The sequence below is a fragment of the Muntiacus reevesi genome, chromosome 12 (assembly GCF_963930625.1).
Source record: "Muntiacus reevesi chromosome 12, mMunRee1.1, whole genome shotgun sequence".
Taxonomy (NCBI): domain Eukaryota; kingdom Metazoa; phylum Chordata; class Mammalia; order Artiodactyla; family Cervidae; genus Muntiacus; species Muntiacus reevesi.
Window position 1 is genome coordinate 56574266 of NC_089260.1, and position 22970 is coordinate 56597235.

At 48.8% G+C, this 22970-nt stretch overlaps 1 protein-coding gene across 4 annotated transcripts in view; it reads right to left on the reverse strand.

Moving 5' to 3' along the window:
- Positions 1 to 22970, reverse strand: part of RGS20 (regulator of G protein signaling 20) — a 52316-nt gene that overhangs the window by 22291 nt on the left and 7055 nt on the right. For 2 of the 4 annotated variants that reach the window (XM_065902786.1, XM_065902784.1), the window contains exon 2: positions 7817 to 8116. In XM_065902786.1, coding sequence (XP_065758858.1) covers positions 7817 to 8116 — 300 coding nt within the window. Of the gene's footprint in view, positions 1 to 5947; positions 6056 to 6426; positions 6575 to 7816; positions 8117 to 22970 lie in introns of those variants that run through there. The other 2 variants (XM_065902788.1, XM_065902787.1) reach the window with 2 other exon arrangements.

Genomic DNA, 22970 nt, shown 5'->3' on the forward strand with positions numbered 1-22970 from the left:
GCTCCAATGGCCCCTATCACGCTGAACAACCGAACTCTGAGCAGGGTCTTTGGCCTCAGGAATGCAGGCCCACAGCGCTAGCCCCCTGGCCAGCGGTTTAAGAGGCCGGCAACTCCGGAACCGCCCAACCACCCCCCAGGACTACTATTATCCATCTTAAGCTCAGTCACTCAGTCATGCCTGACTCTTTGCGACCCCATGAACTGTAGCCCATCAGGCTCCTCAGTCCATGGGATTCTCAGGAGAGAATCCTGGAGTGGGTTGCCATTTCCACCTCCAGGGGATCTTTCTGACCCAGGGATTGAACCCGTATCTCCTGTGTCTCATGCATCAGCAAGCAGATTCTTTATCACTGAGTCACCTGGGAAGCCCAAACAAGAAACTTAATGTAATAATTATTTGTATTTTGGGACTTCCCTGGTGGTCCAGTGGTTAAGAATCTGCCTTGCCATGCAGGGGATATAGGTTTGATCCCTGATCAGGGAACTAAGACCCCACATGAGCAACTAAGCCCAAGGGCTGCAACTACTGAGCCTAGGTGCCACAACTAAAGAATCTGTAGGTGGGAAGGAAGGTTCCCACATGATGCAACGAATATTCCATGTGCCACAACTAAGACGCAACACAGCCAAATAAATACGAAACCTACTGGTCCCTTAAATCTTGTTATCAACCTCCTCCCCCCAGACATGAAAGTCATCTACAAGGGTTGGGTAGGGTGTGGGTTGAACAATTCTTTCCACCAACTTGCATCGGAACAGCTATACAAGCTTGCATGGATCTAGCCAAACAGCCCCAGAAGGCTTGGGAGCGCTGCATGTGTTGCTGCCTTAGAAGGATGGATGGGTACCACAAACTTGTGTTCTGGCTCTGGAGCAAACAGCATCCAGTTAGCATCAGAGGTGACAGGCGCACAAACAAGAAAACCAAGAAAACAAGGTGCTTTCCTCCACTTCACTGTGGGACTGAGGTGCACACAGTCAACCCAGGATGTTAGGAAGTCTTAACTGCAAGGTGACTTTGCATGAGATGCCATTGTCTAAAATCCAAACACTGATACGTACTTGAGAAGGATTTTACAGTGTAAAGTTTATTAATAACTGGAAATTGAGCATTCCCAAGCTAGCAAGGTCAATCAACTGTAATAATCATTGAAATAACTCCAGTGAAATATCACTGCCGGGTAATAGAGCATATTGCTCATTTCACAAATGACTCCCCACACACATAGCTAGAATGAAATCAGCTGGGTTCTGTGAATCTGTAATTGCGGAACACAACCTTGAGCACTCAGTCACATCAGACTTGGCTGTGAACAGCTGCAGCAGAAGCCCATTCAGTCGTACTGTGAACTGACTCATGCAGTGCAGTGCTGTCTCTTAAAGTGGCAGCTCAAGGCAACATTCAGGGACCATCTCAGATGTGCTGGGGAGTCAGTGACTCACGTGTAATGTACTGAATGCTAGGCTCTGACTCTGACCCCTATTAGCTGCTGCTGACACTATACGAATCTGAATAGAAGCTCATCCTGTGAGTCACCTGGTGCTGTAGCAAACCAATCTGCTGTATTCCCAGTTGGCCTGTGATTCACATGATAATCATAAGGGGATCTGACTTGATACATGTGATTTCAAAACTCAGTTCTACTGAACTGACTTTGGAGCTTGCTAGAAAGTCACTCCTTACTTAATGCCCTGGATTTCCATCTACGAACAAGTGTACAGAAATGCAAAACTGAGGGTAAGATATCCAGTTCACAATTGGAGAGAACCATGGTCTCCTTCTTCAAGGATGCAGATGCAGTTCCTAGAAGTACTTTCCGTGGTAGATACATCATTCCTGTGAATAACTTTGCAAGACTACTCATTTGAAAGGCTCTGCCAAGTCAGACAACTTACGTGAAGTCTGGGGGTTTTTCAGGTGGCACTAGTGTAAAGAAACCACCTGCCAAAGCAAGTAGACTCAAGAGATGAGGATTCCATCCCTGGGTCAAGAAGATCCCCTGGAGGAGGGCACAGCAACCCACTCTAGTATTCTTGCCTGGAGAATCCCATGGACAGAGGAGCCTGGCAGGCTACAGTTCAGGGGGTCACAAAGAGTCAGACATGACTGAAGTGACTTAGCATGCACACACGTCATGTCATTTCTAAACCACTTATGTGAAGTCTGGACCCTTAAGCTGCAACTGTTAGTGAAAGGTGAATGTCATGAGCCGGCTCCATGCAGAATTGACAGAACACCAGGACTTCTGGAACTGTTCAAGTGTCTGAAATGAAAGCAGCCACCTGGGCCACTGCATTAAAATAAGAAAGCTTCTTTCCCTCTCTCACTCTTAATCTGGAATCATAAAATCTCCTTCTATATAATCTAAGTTGTGTATGACTCTTTTGCAACCCCATGGACTGTACTCCACCAAACTCCTCTGGATCCATGAGATTGCCCAGGCAAGAATACTAGAGTGGGTTGCCACTTCCTTCTCCAGAGGATCTTCCCAATCCAGGGATTGAACCGGAGTCTCCTGCACTAGCAGGTGGGTTCTTTACTACTGAGCCACCTGGACAGCCCAATGTTGGAAGACTTTCCAAAAAGCTCTCTTATAGGCTAAAGACCTTCAAAGCCAGGAGAAAGGAGATTAAAAATCTATGAAAGTCAGAAATATTTTCAAATGTAAAGCTGCTACAAGGGATTAACAGAATATTCAATCAAATGTGTTGAGTCCTGGCCCGAAGGCCACAGGGGCAAGGCCTCGCACCAAGGCCACAGAAGGGAAGCCCAGAATCAAGGTCACCTCTGAAGCTGACTGAGCCACTTTGTAACCTTGCCAAAAGCCCCCTGATCATCACTGACAAACTTCCTGACTCCCAACTAGGCAAAGATGCCCACTCCAGTAAACACCCTATAGCACCCCAACCAATCACCTAGTGCCAACCTTCCAGCAGGAATTTTTTCTGAGGCTGTAAAAATGTACTATTAACCCACTAACACTGTTGGTTTTCCCTGATCTGTTAGGTGGTCGGACCGCTGTGCTCACAGTGCCCACTTTACCTCTGCTCTTTGTTCTTAATAAACTTCTCCCTTCTGAAATGCTCTGTGTCTGGAAATTCTTTTCCAACCTGTGCTCAGACTGCTTCAAAAAAAAAAATGTGGGATATGAAATTCTAATGCTGTCTCTGCTTTGATCTGACACCTTTCCATACCTCGAACAAGTCACGTGGTCATATCTTCTGGTGTGAGGGACCACGATTAAGGGGTCTGACAACATTACTGCCTGGGCTTTTTTATGTTGAAGATAATGCATGCTTGTATATTTCTTCCTTCTGGTTTCCTATTTGTTAGAGCTTCATGAATCTGCAAGGGTTTCCCAGGTGGCTCAGTGGTAAAGAATCCGCCTGCCAACACAGGAGACTCAGATTTGAACCCTGAGTTGGGAAGATCCCTTGGACAAGGAAATGGCAACCCACTCCAGTACTTTCCTGGGGAATCCCATGAACAGAGGAGCCTGGCAGTCCTGGGGTCTGCAAGAGCTGGACATGACTGAGGGACTGAGGACACGCATACATTAATCTGCAGTCAACAGAAAATCATCTGCTTGGTGTATAGGAGCCCTGGGCATCGAGTCAGATCTAATTCCAATCCCATTTTGGCCTCTGTTTACCTGGAGATGTCTGACAAGGCCCTTAACCTCTCTGAATGTCTCCACACCTGTAAAGTGAAGAAGGTAAGTGAGTAATCTGACTTTTATCATTCTATCTTTGTGATATGGGGCTCCCCTGGTAGCTCAGCTGGTAAAGAATCCACCTGCAATGCAGGAGACCTGGGTTCAGTCCCTGGGTTGGGAAGATCCCCTGGAGAAGGGAAAGGCTACTCTCTCCAGTATTCTGGTCTGGAGAATTCCATAGACTGTATAGTTCATAGGGTTGAAAAGAGTCAGACACAGCTGAGCAACTGATTGGATTTTAGGAACGTTAGCATTTCTAGCTCCCAAGTTTCACATTCTTTTAAGTGAAATGGACTCAGTGTAGTATTTTAATGCAGACATTGGATTTTCCAAATATAGCATGACCTAAAACATAGTTTTAATGCATATTTGATTTACAAAGTGAAATATTTTTAAGTTTAGAGATAATCTTCTTCTTTTTAAAAATAATTTTTTTTATTTATTTGGCTGCACCGGGTCTTAGTTGAGCCGTTGGAACTCTCAGCTGTGGTATGTGGGATCTAGTTCCCTGACTAGGAATTGAAACTGGGCGCCCTGCACTGGGAGCACAGAGTCTTAGACACTGGACCACCAGGGAGGTCCTGAGATAATATTCTTAAAATGCTATTTGAAGTTTATAAATAAACAAAATAATTATTTGAAATAAAAGGGTCCATATAATGTAGAAATGTATTGTTTTTAAATTTAGATACTGACAGAAAACATTTTCTATTTTCCTAATTTTGATGGACATCTTCTATTTCATTATGTAAACTCTTTATAACAAAAAAGAAGTGCACTTTGTTCTTGATCTTTTTATAATTTGAAGTCTACTTGGCCAATTTAGCATCAATATAATAACAAGAGTAATACTAGCATTTGTTGGTATGTAACAGGGCTCTACTGCATTAATTTACTGAATGAGTGCTAAGTCGCTTCAGTCGTGTGGGACTCTTTGCGACCCCATGGACTGCAGCCCTCCAGGCTCCTCTGTCCATGGCATTTTCCAGGCAAGAGTACTGGAGTGAGTTGCCATTTGCTTCTCCAGGGAATTTACTGAATGCTGGCAGTCAACCCATGGCATACCTACTTTTCTTATCTCTCTTTTACAGACGATAAAAACTATGGCACAGGGAGGTTGAGTAACTTGCCTGAGGTCACACAGCTAAGGGGAGATCTGAATCTAGACAGTTCTTGAGTCCAGGACTTCTACCTATTACGAAATATTGTGCCTCCTACGCAATACTGATACGTGATACAAAAGATGACACTAAATTTACAGGACGAGGCCCAGTAGAAAATCAGGTTGTGAGCAAAAGAAAAAAAAAAGCTAAGAGTTTACAGACAGATCCGTTTCATTACAAATTTCCTTTGCCAAGTCTTGGGGAAAAAGTCATACCCATTTCGTCAACTCGGACCTTTGTTTGGTCAGCTCCACGATCTGGAACCACCAGAAGGGAACAGAAGCCCAGCCACGCAGGGGCCCTGCGCTCCAGAAGAGGGGAGCTGACGCCAGAGGGTGACGAGAAGGTGCCCCCGCCACCGAGGAAAGCGCGAGCCCCACGGGTGAATGACTGCTTCGGTCCGCTGGTGGCGGAGGGGCGTTCCGCCGCCGGCGCCACAGGCATCCGCTGCGGTCGGGACACCCCGCGCCCTCTGGCCAATCGGCTCGGCGGGGGCAGACAAAGAGCGCTCGCCTCGGCCGGATTCTCGGGAGGAAGGGAAGTCGGGGTGAGTTCCCCCGGAGCGCCCTCCTCCTCATGGACTGAAGCTCGGCCTCGGCGCCCACTCCTGCAGCCGGTCAACCGTGGGGAGCGCGGGGACAGAGTTGCAATCCCGGCCTCGCCCCCTGCCCGCTGCCCAGGCTTTTCCCGCTCGCTGGCCAGTCCCTGGGGCTCGCAAGCCATTCGGGTCCCCAGGCCCTACCGCAGTCGACTCCGGCAGCACCGAGACCATTCCCCACATCCGCTGCCCATTCTTTCCAGCCCGCTGCCCCCACTGCTGGAGGGCCCCGAGCGCACAATCCAGTCCCGCCTGCGCCCCACCTCCTCCGCGACCCCTCCCTTGCCCACTCCCCCACAATCCGAGGAGGGGAGTCGCGGCGCCCACCGACCCCCCAAAGCCCATTCCCTGCCGCGCGCCGCCGCCCCAGGGGTCCACTCCAGCTCCCGGCCAACTCAGATCTCCGCAACCCGGGCGCCAGACTCGTTCAAACTTCCGAGCGCAGCCCCGAGAGAGCCGACAACTAACCGCTCGGTTCCTGCAAGTAAAACACCCGCCGGCGCCGCCTCCACCTCCTCGGCGCGGGCAGAGGGTGCCGACAGTTCTGTCCATTAGGTTTTCAAGAGCTTCAGGGCCGACACAGAGTCAGACCCCCGGGGCTCCGTGGCGGGCGCCCGCCGGAGTGGAAGTCTCCACTTCCTCTCCACCTGGGCGCACAGCCCGCCTCCGGCGCCCGGAGTTTCCCAAATCCGCTTCGGGTGTCAGTAGCCCACCCACTCACTGACGCCCGGCCACCGGGGTCGAATCCTGCGGACTCCTCGGCGGAGCCCCCTGGAAACGCGGTCACAGTCCAAGCCCGGCACCCGCTGCGCACTGACTCAGGCCTGCTCCCGCCACCGCGGTCCTGCCCCCCGTGCGTTCCCCGCGCGGCCCCCGCCGCCCCGGGATCCGAGGTCTGAGCGCGAGTCCGGAAGGGAGAAGGAGCCGCTGAGCTAACGGGTACTCACGGTTCCTCGGTCCACCGGGCGAGCCGGAGGGGTGGCTGAGGCCAGCTCGCCTCCGTCCACTGTGCGCATGCGTCCCGCGAGTGCCTTATTTTTATTATAATTCCAAGTGCAGCCCTTGTTAAGGCCGCGATCGCCCTCCCTGGCTTTCCTCTGCCTTTGGCTCTCGGCCTTTCCAGTTGCCCTCTTCTCTTGCTCTTTCCTTCCCTTGGCTCTGCCTCTCCCCGCCCCTCTCTCCCCCTCCCTGGCTCCGCGATCCCAGGACTCGCCTCCCTCCTGCGGCGGCGCGCTCCTCTGCGGCGAGAGCTGGAGGTCCTCATCCACGCCCGGACCGTGGTCCCCTTCTCCAGACCCTGATTAGGAAGTATGGAGAGTGTGGGCGCCGAAGAATCCCCTCGGCTATTCCTTACGCTGGGGTTCGCGAGGACTGAGTGGGACTCTGGCGTGCGGGAGAAAAAGCGTGGGACCCTGTGAATGGAGCGCTGGGAAGGAGGAGCCAGTGTGCGCGCGGGAGTGGGCCGCGCGCCCGGGTGCTGCTGCCGGGAGAGTGCGGCCGCCGACTGTCCGCCTCGGTAGGGCAGTCCCCACCGTCTCCTTTCCCCCGAGTGCTTCTCCCAGCTCGCCCTCCACCCTCTCAGGCTGCAGCCTCAGCCTCCGACGGCCCGATACTGAAAAGGGCTTCCTCACCCCCTCCCCACCCGCCCGAGAGAGTCGAAGGCACCACCTGGCTGGATGGCGCGGGGGTTGGGGTGGGGGGGGGGGAGGAGCGGGGGATAACTAACTCCTTTTGGAATCCAAGGAAGGAGGAGACCTGGAGGGTGGGGGGAACCCGCCGCCCAGCTCTGCGGGCGCGGAGGCCTTAAGACCCCGGCGCTCCCTCGGGATCGAGACGCAGTCTGACGGCCGGGGCCGTGCGCCCGAGGGCGGAGAGCTAAACTGAAGTTGGAAGCCGACCTGACACTAAAATAACATCACGTCATTTCCTCCCTGGCCACCCCAGCCCGCTGTAGCCGGGGGCTGGGGAGTGGGAGCGCGAGGAGGGGGCGGAAGCTTGTCCCAGGTTGGCTTGGAGTAGCCGGAGGAGAGCGACGCGTAAAGGTGGAGAGTTTGAGAAGCCGCCTCGTGGAGGGTGGGGACCCCCTCCCTCTTCCAGAGACTCGGGAAGGAAGTGGTCCGGGAAAAGGAGCCTCGAGGGTCTCCTGGGGGGAGGGGTCTGAGGCGGGCAGCCTGCGTCTTTTCCTTGAACGTGCGCCGCCAAGTCTGACCTTCCCGCTTGCCCTCCCGCTCTCCCCTTGCTGGCCCCACGTGGAGTGGGTCAGTCCGAGTTAGGGAGGAACCCGGGATACTGGCGTCCTGGTGAGGTCGCGGACTGTGAGGAGACCGCAGTACTCACGGGTATGGGCGAGCTCTGCCCGGCGCTGGCGTCCACTTCCCGGGGCAGGCGTCCCCCTGGGGGTCGGCCAGGCAGTACTAGAGCTGCCCTGAGCAGGAGCAAGAGGCGACCCGACCGCTCCTCGTGCCCAGGCGAGAACCCGGCGGCTGGCAGGGCGGGGATCAGGGCGGAGAAGTCCCGGCGCCGCAAGGGAGCCTCAGGAGCGGGTCGCCGAAGGAGGAGAGCGAAGAAGCGCGCGAGGCCGGAGAGCGTGCTGGAGAGGAGGCTGAGCAGCGTCGGGGCAGCGGGCGAACCCGGGAGCTGCGTGGGGCCGGCGGGCAGGGCGAGAGGCGGGGGAAGAGAGAGACAAAACCACACAAGGTCACTGTGGGGTCCGGCTACAGACCGAAGAGGAGGTGCAGCGTGCCAGTCTGCGGCATTTTGAGGCGTTACTTTGGGGGTGCAAGAGAAGTCGGTGAGAGCAAGAGGAAAAGGACTCTGCTTCGTTTCTCCCACCTCTCATTCCTCCCCTCTCTTCCCTCTCCGCCCCACCTCCTTCTCCTCCCACCCACTCTAACTGCCTGCTACTTAAGGTGTGGTCCTTGGACCGGCAGCTTGCATAATACTTGGGAGCTTGTTGGAAAACCAGAATCTCAGACCCTATCCTGACCCACCGCCTCAGAATGGGAATGTTAACATTCCCAGGGAATTCTGAGACCCGTTCCCTGTGAGGTGCGGTGCACAGCAGTGTCTGTGTTCACCTCTCTTGGTTCTTTCGAATTTGGTTGAAAATCTCCTAGTTCATTTTTGCAACTCTCATTCTGCCTCATCCTCTCATCCTGCCTCTTTCTCTCTGTCTTGTTCCATCTTCCAAAGTGCCCAGAGCTCTACTAGAGACGGGTGAGGTCACCAGGGCCTGTGAGAACTGTCCAGGGGAGGCCTGGTTACAGGCAGGAGACTGAGGGTCCTTCAGGCTGGAGGAAAATGCACTGGCGATTTGATTTCGGTTGTGCTGGGTACTGGGGTCAGGAGAGCCCAGAATTTAGCACAATCTGCAGCCCCCATTCCACACGCCCTGTGTCCATCTTATTCCTCCAGCACAGGCCTCTCACCCTCCACCTGTTGCTTGGAAGATCTAAGAGGCTAAGGTAAAGATAAACTGTTATTTTCTTGGTATGTATCAGTTCAGTTCAGTTCAGTTCAGTTCAGTTTAGTCACTCAGTTGTGTTGACTCTTTGCGATCCCATGAATTGCAGCACGCCAGGCCTCCCTGTCTATCACCAACTCCCGGAGTTTACTCAAACTCAAGTCCATCGAGTCTGTGATGCCATCCAGCCATCTCATTCTCTGTCGTCCCCTTCTCCTCCTGCCCCCAATCCCTCCCAGCATCGGTAAACGTTAACTTAGAACTCAGGGGCTCAGGACTCTTACCTTGCTACCAACGCGACGGCTAACCTTCGGAAATTCTTAGTCTTTGAGTTTATCTGATTCATTTACGCAGTAAAGGGATTGAACTCTGCCTTTTTGAGGTCACCCGCCTTGTTCAGGTTTTTGGAGCTCTCAGAGCTTCTTGGTCCACTACCATTTAGTGAAGTTACAAACCGGAACCTAACTCAGCCAATCCAAACAGCCCCCGCAAGCAAAGTGAAAAGACAATTTAATCTGTGTGTGAAAAGCAAGAGCTAGTGGTTGCCAAGAAAAATAAAGGTGGAGGCGGGAAGCAGCGAATACAGGCGACCCTGGGGCGTGGGGCGTGGCGCGCGTCCTCGGGGGCGCGGCGGCCGCTCTCCAGGGTCCTGAAGGCGGGAGCAGCCGCGTGGGCTTGGCGCACGTCCCCGTTCGGCAGTGGCAGGGCCAGGCCTGCTTCCTTTCCTCTGGTGGGAAGTGGGTGTCAGGAGGGAGCGAGGAAACCTAGCAACCCATTCTCATTCATGAGGCCCTTTCTGGGAAGCTGCCGGGCGCGCCGGCTGATTCGTCCGTCGCTCGTTGGTATGCGCCTGGCGAGAGTGGAGCTGGGTTTGCATTTCCGAGCAAGTTCACTGTTTAGCTTCCCTCATTACCTTTTCCTAGAGAACGGGGTCGTTCTCGTGGTGTTTTCATTCTCCGCGTGCGGACGCGTCTCTTCCGTCCCCCGCTTTCTGGACCTCTGCCGCGTTTATTTTAGGGGTTGGGCCCGGAAATCCCCGAGCCTTCTGGATGCGCGCCAACGGCTCACTGGAGGGGGGAAGTGAGAGGCGCGGAAAGAGCCCAGAGCCGGTCTCGGCGCCCAGGGTCTGTCTCTCGGGGAGGGATGCAGGCGACCAGTCCCTGGGCGGGGGTTGGGAGGAGAGCTCGGCCGCGGTTGCGCCCCTGGATCCGGGCGGGATGCCGCTAGCCCCGGGCGCACCTGCGGGGACCGTGGGCCATCGGCCGCGGCAGCTCCAGAGCTGTGCCCTTGGCCGCAGGCCTCTGCCGCTATGCTAAGCGAGTCAAGAGAAAACAGGCCTGGTTCCCGGTGACCCGGAATTGGCAAGCCCACCCCGCGGCCTTCCAAACCGGCTTCAGGCAAGCGCTGGAACAGAGCGGAGAGCGCAGAACCGGAGCCGCAGGCGCACTTCTGCCGAGCGCGCCCGGCTGCTAGGGCCCTGAAGGTCGCTTCACAGGCCTTTCGTGGGTCCCGGTTTTCAAGTGGCTTTTCGAGAACACGTGAACCTGTAACCTGACTCTTCTCCCGCCCCAGCCCTTCTTCTCGTGTTGCTGGACGCCCCTTCCTCCGTACGCTTCATTAGGCATTGCGCTGCGGTCCTGTGAGCCCAGACAGAGACGCTTGTGAGGGAAACCGCGGACACGTGCAGGCAGAATATAAAAGGCCGGCTCCTTTGGGCCTCTGGAGAAGTTCACCTCTTCCTCTTCTCTGGAGTGGTGTTTTCCCTCGGGTCAGCAGTCCACTCCCCCCAGTTCTGGCTCCAGTCTTGCGAAGGACCGTCGGCTTCTCCAACTAGCGGGGGTGGGAAAGCTGGAGGCATGGGTGCTGAAACCCAGCCACGTCCGTTGCTCCTTTTGGCAAGGTCAGAGCACGGAGTATCAAAGCAGCCACAAAATTCGATCCCAGAAAAGTTATCCGAGGAAAGACCTTCAGCCGCAGGCGGTGCTGATCACTCCGAAAAGCCCTATCTTACTTTTAGGCCAGGTTCTGTATGACAGTCCAAGGGTTTAAGAAACAATTCCAAATGGAATCATCTTGGAATCTGTATTCCTAAAAGCACTGCTCCCAGGGACTCCAGAAGTCTTAGGGAATCCTTGATTCTGATGGGGAAACCACTTTCCTAACTGTTCATGTTGTTTACTGAACCAGGCAGAGTCAATATGAACAGTCTCACGCCCTTCGAAAGAAAAATTCAGAAATGTCATTTACCCCTAAATAGTACATTTCATAAAGGAAACATCCATGGTGGAATTAAACTACTTCTTTACCAAAAAAATTCTGAGGGCCTTTAAAATGAAAATCACAGAATGGAATTTGAAATTAGATTTAATTTTTTGAGCTGACCTATTTTTCCTGAACTTTATTTTTTAAAATTTTATTTTGCTGTGGTTTAGCCATACTATATATTTTAATTTTCTGTCATTGGAAGATGTCATTTTTCCATGACCACAACAATCATATTAGTTTCACAACTGCAGGGTTACGGTTCAAATTTTGAATATTTTAATTAAAAATGTAAATGAACTAAAGCATTTGTAAATAATAAGAAAAAAGGATCCTTGTACCAAAGTCCTAACACTTCAAAATCTTCCTCCCCATCTTTCTCATTTGTTAGCTCACTTAAGAGGCTGAAAAAAGAACAGAAAGGAAAATAAAAGTAAACTAAAGCCTGAACTCTGTCCTCTGTAATATTCCATATCTCCAGAGATCAGGAAGAGGCTTTTTTTTATTACATATCAGAAAATTAAAAAGAAAAATTCAAAACTCCTTTTGAAGCTTTAGTGATTTTTTGGAGGTCTCTACTCTATAAAAATTACATTTGTCTACACTAGTATAGTTTTTTTTTAATTATGGATGATTACAATTTTAAAATTATATATGTTATATATTACATATATAATATCAGTTCAGTTCAGTCGCTCAGTCGTGTCCGACTCTTTGCAACCCCATGAACTGCAGCACACCAGGCCTCCCTGTCCATCACCAACTCCCAGAGTTCACCCAAACCCATTTCCATCGAGTTGGTGATGCCATCCAACCATTTCATCCTCTCTCATCCCCTTCTCCTGCCCTCAATCCTTCCCAGCATCAGGGTCTTTTCAAATGAGTCAACTCTTCCCATCAGGTAGCCAAAGTATTGGAGTTTCAGCTTCAACATCAGTCCTACCAATGAACACCCAGAAATGATCTCCTTTAGGATGGACTGGTTGGATCTCCTTGCTGTCCAAGGGACTCTCAAGAGTCTCCCCCCGCCCCCCAAAAAAAAGGGTCTTCTCCAACACCACAGTTCAAAAGCATCAATTCTTCGGTGCTCAGCTTTCTTTATAGTTCAACTCTCACATCCATACATGACCACTGGAAAAACCGTAGCCTTGACTAGATGGACCTTTGTTGGCAAAGTAATGTATATAATATTTTATAATATATATTTAAATATATATACCAAACAAGCTATTCCTAAGAAGGAATACTCAGTCCCCTAACAAAATTCCCACTATATTTTGCATACTTACTTTTGTCATTAAAAAGATTGACTTCTTCCTACCTTGATGTATCAGCATTTTCAAAATATTCTCATGTATGTTACTTGACTAATCACCACTCCCCTGCCCCTACCCCGCTTCTGTTTAATGAGGAAACTGCAAAGCAGTGAGGTTAGATGATGTTTGTTAGGACAAGTAAAACCATAATTCAGAAAAACATATGTATCTCACTGTTCACTGCAGCAGTATTTACAATAGCCAGGACGTGGAAGCAACTTAAATACCCATTGACAGATAAAGAAGAAGCAGTATGTATATACAATGGAATATTACTCAGCCATAAAAAGGAATGATATTGGGTCATTTGTAGAGATGTGGTGGACCAAGAGTCTATCATACAGAGTCAAGTAAGTCAGATAGAGAAAAAACAAAAATATATAAACACATATGTGTGGCATCCAGATAGAGGTGCAGACATAGAGAACATGAATTGGGAGGTTAGGATTGACATATATACAGTCAGCTCAGTTGCTCAGTCGTGTCTGACTCTTTGCGACCCCATGAACTGCAGCACACCAGGCCTCCCTGTCAATCACCAACTCCCAGAGTTCACCCAAACCCATTTCCATCGGGTTGGTGATGCCATCCAACCACCTCATCCTCTCTCATCCCCTTCTCCTGCCCTCAATCTTTCCCAGCATCAGGGGCTTTTCAAATGAGTCAGCTCTTCACATCAGGTGGCCAAAGTATTGCAGTTTCAGCTTCAACATCAATCCTACCAATGAACACCCAGGACTGATCTCCTTTAGGATGGACTGGTTGGATCTCCTTGCAGTCCAAGGGACTCTCGAGAATCTTCTCCAACACCACAGTTCAAAAGCATCAATTCTTCGGCGCTCAGCTTTCTTTATAGTTCAACTCTCATATCCATGCATGACCACTGGAAAAACCATAGCCTTGACTAGATGGACCTTTGTTGACAAAGTAATGTCTCTGCTTTTTAACATGCTGTCTAGGCTGGTCATAACTTTCCTTCCAAGGAGTAACCGTCTTTTAATTTCATGGGTGCAATCACCATCTGCAGTGATTTTGGAGCCCAGAAAAATAAAGTCAGCCAGTGTTTCCACTATTTCCCCATCTATTTGCCATGAAGTGATGGGAACGGATGCCATGATCTTAGTTTTCTGAATGTTGAGCTTTAAACCAACTTTTTCCCTCTTCTCTTTCACTTTCATCAAGAGGCTCTTTAGTTCTTCTTCACTTTCTGCCATAAGGGTGGTGTCCTCTGCATATCTGAGGTTATTGATATTTCTCCCAACAATCTTGATTCCAGCTTGTGCTTCCTCCAGCCCAGAGTTTCTCATGATGTACTCTACACATAAATTAAATAAGCAGGGTGACAATATGCAGCCTTGACGTACTCCTTTTTCTATTTGGAACCAGTCTGTTGTTCCATGTCCAGTTCTCACTGTTGCTTCCTGACCTGCATATAGGTTTCTCAAGAGGCAGGTCAGGTGGTCTGGTATTCCCATCTCTTTCAGAATTTTCCACAGTTTATTGTGATCCACACAGTCAGAAGCTTTGGCATCATCAATAAAGCAGAAATAGATGTTTTTCTGGAACTCTCTTGCTTTTTCGATGATCCAGCGGATGTTGGCAATTTGATCTCGGGTTCCACTGCCTTTTCTAAAACCAGCTTGAACATCTGGAAGTTTATGGTTCATGTATTGCTGAAGCCTGGCTTGGAAAATTTTGAGCATTACTTTACTAGCATGTGAGATGAGTGCAATTGTGTGGTAGTTTGAGCATTCTTTGGGATTGTCTTTCTTTGCGATTGGAATGAAAACTGACCTTTTCCAGTCCTGTGGTCACTACTGAGTTTTCCATATTTGCTGACATATTGAGTGCAGCATTTTCACAGCATCACCTTTCAGGATTTGAAATAGCTCAACTGGAATTCCATCACCTCGACTAGCGTTGTTCATAGTGATGCTTCCTAAGGCCCACTTGACTTCGCATTCCAAGATGTCTGGCTCTAGGTGAGTGTGAGTGATCACACCATCATGATTATCTGGGTTGTGAAGATATTTTTTGTACAATTTTTCTGTGTATTCTTGCCACCTCTTCTTAATATCTTCTGCTTCTGTTAGGTCCGTACCATTTCTGTCCTTTATCAAGCCCATCTTTGCATGAAATGTTCCCTTGGTATCTCTAATTTTCTTGAAGAGATATCTAGTCTTTCCCATTCTATTTTTTCCCTCTATTTCTTTGCATTGATTGCTGAGGAAGGCTTTCTTATCTCTCCTTGCTATTCTTTGGAACTCTGCATTCAAATGGGTATATCTTTCCTTTTCTCCTTTGCTTTTCGCTTCTCTTCTTTTCACAGCTATTTGTAAGGCCTCCTCAGACAGCCATTTTGCTTTTTTGCATTTCCTTTTTGGGGGATGGTCTTGATCCCTGTCTCCTGTACAAAGTCATGAATGTCCGTCCATAGTTCATCAGGCACTCTGTCTATTAGATCTAGTCCCTTAAATTTATTTCTCACTTCCACTGTATAGTCACAAGGAATTTGATTTAGGTCATACCTGAATGGTCTAGTGGCTTTCCCCACTTTCTTCAATTTAAGTCTGAATTTGGCAATAAGGAGTTCATGATCTGAGCCACAGTCAGCTCCAGGTCTTGTTTTTGCTGACTGTATAGAGCTTCTCCATCTTTGGCTGCAAAGAATATAATCAATCTGATTTCGGTGTTGACCGTCTGGTGATGTCCATGTGTAGAGTCTTCTCTTGTATTGTCGGAAGAGGGTGTTTGCTATGACCAGCGAGTTCTCTTATACATTGCTGCTACTGCTGCTAAGTCACTTCAGTCGTGTCCAAATCTGTGCGACCCCATAGACAGCAGCTCACCAGGCTCCCCTGTCCCTGAGATTCTCCAGGCAAGAATGCTGGAATGGGTTGCCATTTCCTTCTCCAAGGCATGAAAGTGAAAAGTGAAAGTGAAGTCTCTCAGTCATGTCTGACTCAACGACCCCATGGAGTGCAGCCTACCAGGCTCCTCCGTCCATGGGATTTTCCAGGCAAGAGCACTGGAGTGGGGTGCCATTGCCTCCTCCCTCTTATACACTGTCATGTGTAAAACAGATAGCTAGTAGGAAGCTGCCGTATAGCACAGGCAGTTCAGCTCAGTGCTCTGTGATGACCTAGGGGGGTGGATATGAGGAAGGTGGGGAGGAGGGTGGTCCAAGAGGGAGGGGATAAATATACATATATGGTTGATTTACTTCATCGCACAGCAGAAACCAACACGGCAATGTAAAGCAACTATACCCCACCCCACCCCCAGCCCCTGCAAAGAAAAAGAAGAGCTAGGCCCCATCCTACAACTCCTGGGTATAATGCTCTGCGGCCCCACATCCAGGACATGTGCTCATTATTTACTGACACCGGTGACAGTAACCTATGACAGCGATGGTGTTGACTCATAGTCTCCAAATGACTATGATAGTTTCCAATTGTAATTAAGTACATCTGACCACACTGATTCTCTGTGATCAAAATTCCACTGTCTCATTCCTCTCATACTCAGTGAGTAGTGAAAATTCCAAGGCTAGTTATGCTTCCAAACCTGCAGATGAGATTGAATGACTGAGTTCGACTCTGTAGGTACTAAGTCAGTTCATCACATGGCTGTTAATTCTCTATTTCCCTACTAAATTATTTTGTTCTCTGAGGTCCTGAAAGAATAATAAAGGCTCTATAATAACCTGATTTACCTGAACCTAAGGAATAGTATTTTGGGGCTTCACAGGTGGCTCAGTGGAAAACAGGCAGGGAATGCAAGAGACACAAATTCAATCCCTGGGTCGGGAAGATCCCCTGGAGGAGAAAGCGGCAACCGGCTCCAGTATCCTTGCCTGGGAAATCCCATGGCGAAAGGAGCCTGGTGGGTTACAGTCCATGGGGTCGCAGAGTCAGATGTGACTGAGCACAATGCAAGGAATAGTATTTTAGGGCCTAACAGAGAAGCCCTTGATAATTTAGTTAGTGAGGGATTTACACCAAAGTTTTAGGAGAGTCGGCCTCATAAAAGTTAGACACCTTGGTAAGTTAAATCCACAGAATGCAGAATATTGTTATTCTGAAATGAAATTGAATATAGTAGACTCTGTGTATTGTCCAAAGTTTCTATTTATTTACTTTTTTGCAAGAAAGCTTTCAGTCTTAGTGCAGCATGGCTTCCAAAGTGATTGACAGCCATAGTCTAAAGTAATTGTAAGTCACGCATTTCTTTTTCACTTCATATAAAGTTTCTCTTAAGAAAATAAAGGAGCAGGTCAAGAAGGATTCATATAATTCTGTAAAGCGATTATCCTTCAATAAAAAAAAATAAATTAAAAAAGAATTTCTATTGTGATATTTTATCCCAAGACTTTTCAAGACTTGATGTCAGTAACTTCAAGAAATGAAAAACTCTTGTTAAAACCCAAAGAGCTGGTGGAGACCAGTGCAAGCTTGACTGGTGCAGGTGACAGAAATGCTCATGATCATCAGTATTCTCTTTCTTCACTGTGCTGCTGTTGTTCCTTAAGTCTTCAAGTCGTGTCTAACTCGTTGTGACCCCATGGACTGCAGCATCCCAGGCTTCCTGTCCTTCACTATTTTCTGGAGTTTTCTCAAACTCATGTCCATCGAGTTGGTGATGCCATCCAACCATCTCATCCTCTGTCACCCCCTTCTCCTCCTGCTCTCAATCTTTGCCAGCATCAGGATGTTTTCTAATGAGTTGGCTCTTCACATCAGGTGGCCAAAGTACCAGACCAGTGTATGTGTATATAAGGTTTCCAAAGCCATTGTCATTTGAATCCTAAACACACATAACACTAACCCCAGACCCAGACCTTGGCCCTGCCTTAGAGTGGAGACCCAGGGACTTCTCTGGTGGTGCAGGGGTTAAGACTTCCCCTCACAATGCAGGGGGTGAGAATTTGATCCCTGGTCTGGGAGAGTACAGCATATGCAGAGTACATCATGAGAAACGCTGGGCTGGAGAAAGCACAGACTGGAATCAAGATTGCTGGGAGAAATATCAATAACCTCAGATATTCAGAGGACACCACCCTTATGGCAGAAAGTGAAGAAGAACTAAAGAGCCTCTTGATGAAAGTGAAAGAGGAGAGTGAAAAAGTTGGCTTAAAGTTCAACATTCAGAAAACTAAGATCATGGCATCCGTTCCCATCACTTCATGGCAAATAGATGGGGAAATAGTGGAAACACTGGCTGACTTTATTTTTCTGGGCTCCAAAATCACTGCAGATGGTGATTGCACCCATGAAATTAAAAGACGGTTACTCCTTGGAAGGAAAGTTATGACCAGCCTAGACAGCATATTAAAAAGCAGAGACATTACTTTGTCAACAAAGGTCCATCTAGTCAAGGCTATGGTTTTTCCATGGATGCATGGATGTGAGAGTTGGACTATAAAGAAACCTGGGTGCCGAAGAATTGAAGCTTTTGAACTGTGGTGTTGGAGAAGACTTTTGAGAGTTCCTTGGACAGGAACTGGTAGGAGATTGCTGGTAGGAGATCCAACCAGTCCATCCTAAAGGAGATCAGTCCTGGGTGTTCATTGGTAGGACTGATGTTGAAGCTGAAACTGCAATACATTGGTTACCTGATGTGAAGAGCTAACTCATTTGAAAAGACCCTGATGCTGAGAAAGACAGGGCAGGAGGAGGAGGGGACTACAGAGGATGAGGTGGTTGGATGGCATCACCAACTCGATGGACACGGGTTTGGGTGGACTCCAGGTGTTGGTGATCGACAGAGAGGCCTGGCGTGCTGCAGTTCATGGGGTCACAAAGAGTAGGATACGATTGAGCGACTGAACTGAACTGACTGAACTGGGAGAAAAGATCCCACATGGCTCTGAGCCAAAAAACCAAAACATAAAGCAGAAAAAATATTGTAACAAATTCAGTAATGATTTTAAAAATGGTGCACATCAATCTTTTTTTTTTTAAGTGGAAACACAGAGCAGAATCCACAGAGGAGGCTCTAGAGCCTGCGGGCCTCCCACATGTGCACTTCAGAAAGCAACATGGAACTGCCCAGTTTGTTAATTAAATTACAACTGCCTTCTTCACAGGTCCCACCTTGGTGTCTACACTGAGTTTCTGTCCAGTCTAATCCGCTCCCACCTTGCAGGAGGGATTATCTATCTGCTGGCAAATGTGATCATGTTACTCTCTCCATCTAACGATTCAGTAACTCCTCATGTCTCTGCAGGACTCAGTGGGGCATAGAAGACCTTTCCCGATTTGTTCATACTCTGCTGACTCACTCAAGTTTCTCACTGTTCTTTTATACTCGAAGTTCTGATCATTTTAAGATTCTTTCAGTTCCTAAAATCCCCTTGTTCATCCACATTCCTGCTCTTTGTATGGACTGTCCCCTCTGCTGCAGTCCTGCCCTTTCCCCCATAGAAGCCTCCTTTTCTCTCCAAGGGCTGCCTCCCACTCACCATAGATGCCATTTCCTTGGGATCTCACCCAGGATGGGTCCGCAGCCTGTCTGCTTTCTCTGAACACAGCACTTCCTGCCCTGTGTTGTAACACTGACTGTTCATTTCCCCTGGGTCTCCAAGCCCGGTGTGTGTCAGGACTGTGCGTTACTCAGATCTGTGTCTCCAAAACCTAAAGCCGTTCTGGGATGGAATGTGTATCCGATCATTTTTTCCTAAATTAATGAACTTGGGAATGACATGACCTAGGTTTGATGATTGTGGAGGCTGAGTAATAGGTTGCTGTTTAGTCGCTAAGTTGCTATAGTCATGTCTGACTCTTTGTGACCCTATGAACTTTAGCTCGCCAGGTTTCTCTGTCCATGGGCATCTCCTGGCAAGTATACTGCAGTGGGTTGCCATTTTCTCCTCCAGGGGATCTTCCCGATCGAGGGATCTAACCCATGTTCCGTGTACTGCCAGCAAATTCTGTACCACTGAGCCACCTGGGAAGTCCATGGTGAATGGACACTTAGGTTTTATCATGCTATTTTTCTCTGCTTTTAGGTATATTTGACGTTTTCTATAACAAGAAGATCTTATAAAAGACATGGTGTTTCAATGAGGTACCATTACACGCCAGTCAGGATGGCTGCTATCCAAAAGTCTACAAGCAATAAATGCTGGAGAGGGTGTGGAGAAAAGGGAACCCTCTTACACTGTTGGTGGGAATGCAAACTAGTACAGCCACTATGGAAAACAGTGTGGAGATTTCTTAAAAAACTGGAAATAGAACTACCATATGACCCAGCAATACCACTTCTGGGCATACACACCAAGGAAACCAGATCTGAAAGAGACACGTGCACCCCAATGTTCATTGCAGCACTGTTTATAATAGCCAGGACATGGAAGCAACCTAGATGCCCATCAGCAGATGAATGGATAAGGAAGCTGTGGTACATATACACCATGGAATATTACTCAGCCGTTAAAAAGAGTTCATTTGAATCAGTTCTAATGAGATGGATGAAACTGGAGCCCATTATACAGAGTGAAGTAAGCCAGAAAGATAAAGAACATTACAGTATACTAACACATATATACGGAATTTAGATAGATGGTAACGATGGCCCTATATGCAGGGCAGAAGAAGAGACGCAGAAGTACAGAACAGACTTTTGAACTCAGTGGGAGAAGGGGAGGGTGGGATGTTTCGAAAGAACAGCATGTATATTTTCTGTGGTGAAACAGATCACCAGCCCAGGTGGGAGGCATGAGTCAAGTGCTCGGGCCTGTTGAGCTGGGAAGATCCAGAGGAATCGGGTGGAGAGGGAGGTGGGATGGGAGACTGGGATGGGGAATTCGTGTAACTCTATGGCTGATTCATATCAATGTATGACAAAACCCACTGAAAAATAAATTAAAAAAAAAAAAAAAAGACATGGTGTTTAACTAACCAAGGATGTGTCTCACGTCATTGTAAATTGCAGAAGACCAGAAACGGGGGTATAGAAGCAGTCCCAATTCCCTGCACACACCTCAAGGGTATGAGTTTATGAAATGAGTGTTTGGAGAAGGCCTGATGCAGAAGGGAACACGAGCCAGAGCCTGCACTTCATTTGTCCCCATCGATCAGGCCGGATCCACCAGCGTCACAGCGGAGGACACGAAAGCCAACAAACAGGACGGCAAGAACAAGAGCAGCCATTGTCCCGTCCGAAGTGGACAGTCCGTGACGGCCGGGAAGACGGCTTGGGCTGGTGCTCCCCACTGGTTCCCTGTGAGCCGGGTTTTGTGTGAGCCTCACTCAAGCGGCACGGGCTCCCCGCCTGGCTGCCCGGCTGCCTGAGAACTTGTCAGCTGGCCCTGATTTCTTTCAGTTGGACTCACTGGATGGCTTTACTCGGCATTTTAAAAAGACTGTTTTTCCTGAGGAAGCAGGAGGTTGGCACCTACTTGAAATGACACATCTTGGGGCCATTCAGGATTTGTAACTACCATTAATTTCCCTCGGGACATGAGACATTGGCTGAAAAAAGATTTTAACAGTGACCTCACCTGATGTGAAGAGCCGATTCATTGGAAAAGACTCGGTTGCTGGGAAAGGTTGAAGATAAGAGAAGAAAGAGGCGACAGAGGGTGAGATGGTTGGATGGCATCACTGAGTCAAAGGACATGAGTTTGAGCAAACCCCAGGAGACACTGAAGGACAGGGAAGGCTGGCGTGGTGCCTTGGCATCCGTGGGGTTACAAAGAGTCGGACACGACGGCGGCTGAACAACAACAGGTTAAAGAGGTCAAGAGGAAACATCTCTGATTAGGGTCTCAGGACGCAGGGCAATAATGCAATTCTATTTACTAATCCATCAGCCAATCAGTATGACTAGACTCTTACAATGTGCCCAGCAGGTGTTCTCCTGGCCTTTGGTCAAGACTGCACAGAAAACAGTAGGTTCTGAAGTGAAGGGGTGAGGCAGGGCGGCCGGGCTTCTTTGTGGCCAGGGGTAGAATCTGGTGCCTGATGGGTCTGGGGTTGGACCAGGCTGCAGCATGGCTCCTGGGGAGGGGCCAGAAACAGTCACACACACCAGGTCTCTCATGCTCAGGTTTTATTTGTCCCAGATTATGCTATTGGGACTTCGCACTTATGGATCTAATATTAGCAGTCCATGCACATTTTGTGATGGGAACAATATATTAGTTCATTTATATCTAAGTAAAGTTAGATGAGCAAACTCCAGGAGATAGTGAAGGATGGGGAGCCTGGCATGCTGCAGGCCATGGGGTTGCAAAGAGTTGGACATGATTTAGCAACAGAACAACAACAACACATCTAAGCACCAAATGAACTTGAACTTTATTTTCTTCCTAATGGGAGAAGTCAGGCTAGAGTGAGAGGATGAGGTGCCCCAGGTGTGACTGGGGGTGTTGGGGAAGGTTTGAGGTGAGGGGTGGATGCAGGTTAATGGCCGTGGTGCCTGGGAGACCTTCTTTGCTTCCTTCCCTCACGTCCTCCCTCCTCACCTGCCTCCCTCTATATTATCAGGATGCAAGGGGGGTGAAGAGGGGCCCCCAAAGCCTGGGGTTCCCCAGGGGCCCAAACATGGTGGACAGGTCTGGGGCTGGAACTCTGGGAAAGGGGAGACCTTGATGACACTAGTGAATTGTTAAAAACAGTTTGCAGCTATTTTTAGAAAAAGACAAGAATAAAAAAAAGGCAGTGGTAGGATGTGGCTCTTAGTTCCTGATTAATATGCTTATAATCCAGCAAACTTGTTCTGCAGTGAAAGTGTCCATGATAGTCTCCTACTATGGTGCGAGTGGCAACGCTCTGAGCCTTCCACTGAAAACCTCAAAAAAAATATCTCCTTCACAGCACACGATGTTCTGGGCAAACGGTCACAGACAAAAGACTTAAATAAATGCAGCTTGCAGAAGCAAAGAGAATAGACTTATTACAGAATTGGGAAAGATGGTGTGAAATTGCTAATATCAGATGTTTGGATCATTTCTTTCTAGCAATGTTTTATTCATTCCATGTGGTCCTATTTTGCTTAACTTTTTTTTTTTTAATTTTACATAACCTCCAGCAACCTTTCCTGATAACTTAGAGGTAAAAAAAAAGTCATGTCTCGGTGTATCTGGGTGGTTAGGTGGCCCACACTGGATTCATCTAGCCTGACTTAAAACAGCAGAGAGGGTCACACGAAGCCTTCACCATCCACTCCGGTACTCTTGCCTGGGATATTCCATGGGCAGAGGAGCCTCACAGGTGACAGCTCATGGGGTCACAAAGAGTCGGACATGACTGAGCACACACAGTGGATATAAAGATGCTAGACCTCACACACTGAAAGCAAGACTGTCTCCTTCGAGAACCTGGGTGTTCTGGGAGGTCTACACACTGGTTCAGTGTTTCGGTCACTCAAAATGTGTGCTGGACAACTGTTTAAGGTTGCCTCATAGCCGATAGGGCTGCCAGGGCTGGCTTGACCCCGGGGTGGG